Genomic DNA, 6,681 nt, shown 5'->3' on the forward strand with positions numbered 1-6,681 from the left:
GAATTTTTAATTAAACTTAATAAAAGTCGTGTAGAAATGATTAGCTGGTGGGAGACGAATCAAGATAGTACATTTCTTTTGTTAATTTTACTGCCTTTTTCTTCTCGTAAACCCAAGGATTTTACTGTCCTACCTGCGTTTCAACCATAACGGTACGTTAGTTTAAAGCTCATAAATCCTTGTGCCTGGTACGTGTTTGATCAATTGACTCTTCGTTCGTGCTGATTTACAGGTGTCTCATTAAGGGAATTCTTTTGCTATGAGCATTCAAAAGCTTCAAGCAAGTTCGATCTGGAAATTCATTGAGCCCACCGCACTGTGTACTCTTCATGGGAAGCAGAAATTGTTCCGTGCCGCTCCTCGTCTGCTCTCCAGTATGCCTTATTCTGTTTACATTTTTTAGTAGAACTAATCGGGTTTGATTTTTCAAGGGGTTGAATTGTTTAAGCTATTTTCAGGACCTCCAAAACTAGCAATCAATTGTGGGGTTCGGTTTCGCCCTTGCATTGATATACACAAGGTTGGATAACGTATCTTGTGTTCTTCTGTCTACCTTTTTTTCTTGTGGAAATGAACGCTCTTTGTTCGTTCATTCTTCTTTATTTTTTCAGGGAAAAGTGAAACAGATTGTTGGATCCACTCTTCAAGATTCTAAAGAAGAAGATCCAAATCTTATCACTAATTTCGTATCTGATAAGTCAGCAACAGAATATGCTAAAATGTACAGGGATGATGGGCTTACTGGTGGCCATGTGATCATGCTTGGAGCTGATCCGTTGAGCATATCAGCAGCTATTGAAGCATTACATGCTTATCCTGGTAGAGTGCTTCTAAAACATCTATTTATTGTGTTACAATGCATCATTTATTCAATTGGCATTTGCTGTTATATATAGCCTTGTACAATACAGCATGTTGATGGAAGGTAAATTAAAAAACGGTTTAAGTCAATTTTTGTGTTTCTCATTTGTGAAGCTCACATGTCGACTTGTATCTTGGTTCAGTTTTGATAACCGCTGAGTAGATAAATCTGTCGCTGTCTTGATAAAGTGATACTAAGCCATGATGTTATTGTTTTAAGATGTTGAAATAATTGTTCTTCAGACCTTAGAATGTGCAAGTTACTACTTTACTTTATGTGAAGTACTGCACAAATACGTGGTTTCCACACTGCTTATTGCTAATTGGAAAACATATAGGTGGTTTGCAAGTCGGAGGTGGTATCAATTCAAGTAATGCTTTGAGCTATATAGATGAAGGAGCAAGCCATCTTATTGTAACATCTGTACGTACTTATTGGCTTTATTCATTGATGTATAGTTTTCCTAAAATCAATGTGCTTTGAGCAAGATTATATTTTAATCCAACAGATCACTGCCCCTGTTGAAATCCGTTTTTCCTAAATGATGCTTATTCGAAACAAGTCTTAAGGATACAATGAGAAGACCGATTAAATAGTTGTGCTCGCCTGACTCTTACTATGCATGTTAGGACCCTGGAGGGACTGTTTACTGAGAACAAACATTTAACTAACCAAGTGACCTGGGCATACTGGAATTACATGAAGTCCACTGGTTGATGACTGAGTCTTGATGAACGTATAGAACTAATACACACTCTTCCAGAGTTGTCTCCCCTTTATTCTTTTTTGCTTTTTTGGATGTTAGACTAAAGAAGACAGAACGAGTTCTACATTTTTCGTGGCGGTAAATGCTTTTATCTACAAACCAAAAAAAACGAATGTTGGATTTGATAGATTGGCGATACTAGGTCAATAATAGGTTAAAAATTCAAAAAACATGCATTGGACCGAGACTTAATGAAAAAGGTTAAAACATCAATTTCCGTGTGACACAATTGTCACCTGAACTGTCTGGAAGTCTGGTTTATTTTGAAGAAATATCTCAAACTTCTACTTCTATGTGCTTTCATTTTTCCTTGGAAAAGATCTCTGAATGTAAAGCATGATAACCAAAATTCTCTTTTGAAGCTGTTGATTTAATAAATATCAATTTTGTTGCAGTACATATTTCATAATGGAGAAATAGACTTTGAAAGACTAAAGGAACTTGCCGATGTTGTGCAAAAACAGAGACTTGTGTTGGATCTTAGTTGCAGAAAGAAGGTGCATCTCTCCCTATGAACACAACTCTGTGATTCTACTAAAACCCTCATGTAATTTTTCCTTGCTCGTTTTTTCTTTAATTGGATCATGGATGTGAACATTTAACATATAAAGTTCCGGATTACTAGCATATTTCCCCTGCTCCCGCTCCCTCCCCCACTGGTATAATCACGACTTAGCAAAATTCTTTTTAGAAAGTGATGGAATGATATATGTGACCGGACTCTGTACGTTCCTGTTACAGATGTGCGTATAGGTTTTGGAGGTAACTGGATAATTTGTATCACTAGCAATGTATATAGATTAGTGAATTGAAAATGTTTTGTCCAGAAGGATAGATATGCAGTTGTCACAGATAGATGGCAGAAGTTCAGCGATGTATATCTTGATCAAAAGGTGTTGGATATTCTGGCGAATTACGCCGATGAATTTCTTGTCCATGGAGTTGATGTTGAAGGCAAAAAGTAAGTATTTAAACTTATATGTTTCCTTACATTTGCTTGTGAAATTTATTGCGTATTTCATATCATGGTTTGAACCTTGGCATTAGTTTGTACTTGTGTATCATGAAGTCCAATCTCCTTAAACTAGAGAAGTTAATAAAGTTAGTAATATTACTCCAGCGATACTTCAATTTATCTGCTACATAAATTCAGGCTTGGAATTGATGAAGAGCTTGTGGCTTTACTTGGCAAGTACTCACCGGTGAGTTGTTTATTAAGCTAAGGTTAAATCCTTTCTATTCTTGCTATTTTAATTCTCTTCTTCATTGTTTTGAACTAAGGTTTGGCTTATAAGTTATTTACAACATCGTATAAGATACTTAGGAACTGACGAGATGTCTCTTCAAGTGTTTGATAAAAAATTTGAAAGATAATAATAAGCTCTTGACAGTTTATGAGACCTTTAAAAAAATTAGATAGTACCAATTAATTTTTTACGATCATAAGCTCGATGTTTACCTTTATATCCAAAATTACTTAATTCATTTTCTATCACTATTTTGTTATGCCGTCCGCTCATTTGATTTGATCTGATATGTGTGGAAGCATACACGTATGTGAAACAGTCATATCCTTCCCGTATAGTTTCCCAATCTTTTAACATTGTTGTATTCACATCCATTATGCATTTATGCCTTGTATGTGTGTCCATGCAACATAGATTTGATGACTACATGACACAGAAGAAAAACCTTATACATAAAGACTGAACCTATTTTACACGAGAATTAATTTTTAAATTGCTTTGGATGTGTGTTTGCTAGATTCCGGTGACCTATGCTGGTGGAGTTACATGCATTTTTGATTTAGAGAGGATCAAAATTGCAGGAATGGGTCATGTTGATGTTACGGTCGGCAGTGCTTTGGATATATTTGGTGGTAATTTGGCTTACAAGGATGTAGTTACTTGGCATTCTCAGCAAGAGGCCTTGACAGTTTGAAACCTCCGAGTTTGACAAATCTTTATTCATTCGATGAGCGGACGGCATCCTCTTCTTGGACGAACTGATCAAGGAATATTGACTTGCCGGGGGTAAGGAAGAAGGGGGGAACAAGCACATTCTGGCTGCTTCGCCTTGCAGCACGACGCTTGTCTTTATTTTTTGACACCTAGCAAAAGAAAATTTATTCACCTTTTGATATAATTGCTATGCTTAGTAAATGTATTATTTACAAAAAGTTAATCTATCTTTTAATGTACTATCATTTGAAAGGAAAAAATGTTTTTGTTCATGGGATGATTACCAAAAATTGAAGTATTTGTCGTTTGTGTTAAGAAGTGTCAATTCCTTGAGTCTCAAATCAGAAGATTGAATTACCTTTTAGAGTGCTGTATCAGGTGTTTCAGTGAGTAACTTACGGACACGCACAAGTACCATAGCTTCATTTATACTGCTTTAGTTCATAGTTCACACCTTTAAGCATATATTTAGATTACAAGCGAAAGAGTATCTCTTGTACATTTGTGATGAAAAGGACGAAATCTATTTTCTATTGACCTCTGGATTCTATCTATACATTACTACACACACATATTTTTGAGTTCTTATCACCGTTCAACCACATGATTTGATCCAATAGTGATAAGTACACAGAAATACGGGTGTAAAGTTGCACAAGATTGTATCTATTGATAATATTTTCTTCTAGAGTGATGGGAGTAAAAAAAAACTAGTTCACTTGTGAAATACTTTCCAGGTCTGGCAGCGATCCTTTTGAAGTTATGCGACCATTCTCTCTCTCAATGCTTACAATTTTCTTTGTTTTCGTTTCTTTTTGCACCTGTGTCATCATCTCATCAACCGAAACTGCCCCTTCTCTTAGCATTTTCTGTGGCTCGTGTTTGCTGATCACGAGCTTAATCCTCACAACCCCAGTTGGTTCCCCTATTTCATCTACCAAATTATCAGAAAATCTGACAGTCTTCTTTTTCTTCTGCTTCTTAACCGGCGGGGGTGATACGGGTAGGGGAAGAAGATAGTACAAGTGACCTCGGATCATTTCTGCATTGGGATGCATGTGTTTTAGTACCGGAAGTTGATCGGAAATTGCATGGTGAGTGAATTCTGATAGCACTTGATGAACTTTGATTGGGGTTTTGTATTCCAGGATTTTCCCATCTACTTTCATCACTTTGACAACCTTTTCTTGGAGAACTAAGAGATTTCCCATAGTTTTGTTAAGACACTAAGTTAGCAACTTTGAGGAAATTTTTAAAATTTCTTGGGAAGTACGTATGCGTATTTATATGGGCAAAAGCATGAGCATCCCTTCTACTTTAGGAAATGTACATGAAAACCAGCCTGCCCTTTTGGTCCCACTTGGTGACTTTATCGGTGGATACTAGAGATCATTGTGGTGCATTTGAATATAGATATTGCAAACGAAACTAATTAGCTACTATTTAGTTTATTGTAGGGTTGATATCGTGTGGTAAGATTACGGTATAATTAAGGGAGGAAAGCAAAAACATCATTTCTATTTAAAAATATTACAAAACGAAATCTATTACTTTTTTAATTAAAAGAATATACCATTTACGTATAAATAAAAAAAAAGATTATACGGCCTGCGGGGAGTTCTGTTGCTATAGTATATGCAATCGGTGGAGCATCACCAAACACCATTTTTACTGATAAATTATGAGTTAACATGCAGTAGGAGGAGTAGGACCAACCAAATCCCCTATCGTTGGTGGAAGTATGTTTGCGCGACTAAATTCTTGCTAAATTGAATGTTTTCATCTTTTAGGCAAATATTTCTTAAAATTGGATTCTAGTGCTTCTCCACAATTTGGTCGGTTTGACGTAATGATATATTGAATAATGCTTTTTACCTTCCCACAATCTCTTTGCACGACTAAACTGAAATGATCATATTTTTTTTATAAGAAATTAATTTATCAATTATAATTTAAAATATACAAATGATGGATATGACATACGAACCATCAACCAATCTATCGACAAATTAATACCCTTATTCGCATTTGTGAGAACGTCCGTCGTCTAATTTGATAGAGTAGGTGAGCACAAGAACAAATGATCACGGACTCACGGATTCAATTGTCTTGACCAACAATATTTTATCAGGCAAGCATGTCACATGTGGCTTGACTAGTGTGATTTATCTGATTGACGTGGTTTTCAGGTTATTGCGTTAAGCTCGAGAGTTTACTTAATACATACTGAATTACAACTACTGCGAATTCCCAGTCACCAATAATAATAATAATAATAATAATAATAACCCGATTTATGCTCATCGCTATATAAGTAGATTGCTATGTCATTTTTTTAAGCATAAGTTGACATCCAATTAATAAATAAATAAATAAAATAGATCTCTGTGCTTCATTCCTTTGTTTTTTTTAAAAAAAAAAAAACAAATTTTACGGAATTTATTATTTCTTATATTGTAATTTCTCTATTTATCAATATTGTGTACCTATCAAATATGTATAATAAAATATCCTTTCATCCTTGGAGAAGTAAAACAAAAGAGAAATGTCCACTTCTAAATTCTATCTCACTAATCGAAAAACTAACCAACACACGTCATCCATCCAGACATACATACAGAAACAAAAAAAACAAAATATACATAATTAAATTATATATATATAAATTATATATACACACACACACATATATCATAGAATTGAGAGAACCCATTTGTCGACAATGTTTTTATCCCATGTCACTTTCATCACTCAAAACCACCTCCCTCAAGTTTAATTTGTGATGTTTCCTGAGTCTTAACGATATTTCTTATAAAGATATCNGTATATATTTTACAATAAAGAAAGATATCATGCATATGCAATCTAAACCAGATGGTGGTAATGCTTTATTATTAATTACTATGGCTTTATTTAAATCACGCGTTGATCGGCTTATGCATTGTTGTTGGGCATGCATCTGGTGGTCCATCTGAGTGGCAAGAATTCTTACTGTGAAAGAAGCACGATAATTTACTTTTTGAAAATGACAAATGTGAATAAGAGTTAATGCGATATATAGTGGCCTACTCTGTAATGGCAGCTGATATATA

At 34.9% G+C, this 6,681-nt stretch overlaps 2 protein-coding genes across 2 annotated transcripts; one reads left to right on the plus strand and one right to left on the minus strand.

Moving 5' to 3' along the window:
* Window positions 1-34: 34 nt before the first annotated feature.
* On the plus strand, window positions 35-3,887 carry LOC140985617 (1-(5-phosphoribosyl)-5-[(5-phosphoribosylamino)methylideneamino] imidazole-4-carboxamide isomerase, chloroplastic-like). The gene is made up of 8 exons (XM_073453486.1): window positions 35-374; window positions 459-520; window positions 612-819; window positions 1,200-1,285; window positions 2,024-2,125; window positions 2,456-2,589; window positions 2,782-2,830; window positions 3,393-3,887. The coding sequence occupies exons 1-8, from the start codon at window positions 260-262 to the stop codon at window positions 3,567-3,569; spliced, it is 933 nt and encodes a 310-aa protein (XP_073309587.1). The 5' UTR covers window positions 35-259; the 3' UTR covers window positions 3,570-3,887.
* Window positions 3,888-4,299: 412 nt separating this feature from the next.
* LOC140972552 (uncharacterized) lies at window positions 4,300-4,800 on the minus strand. The gene has a single exon (XM_073434963.1). The coding sequence runs from the start codon at window positions 4,798-4,800 to the stop codon at window positions 4,300-4,302; it is 501 nt and encodes a 166-aa protein (XP_073291064.1).
* Between the last annotated feature and the right edge of the window lie 1,881 nt (window positions 4,801-6,681).

This window comes from Primulina huaijiensis, chromosome 1 (genome assembly GCF_012295235.1).
Source record: "Primulina huaijiensis isolate GDHJ02 chromosome 1, ASM1229523v2, whole genome shotgun sequence".
Lineage (NCBI taxonomy): Eukaryota > Viridiplantae > Streptophyta > Magnoliopsida > Lamiales > Gesneriaceae > Primulina > Primulina huaijiensis.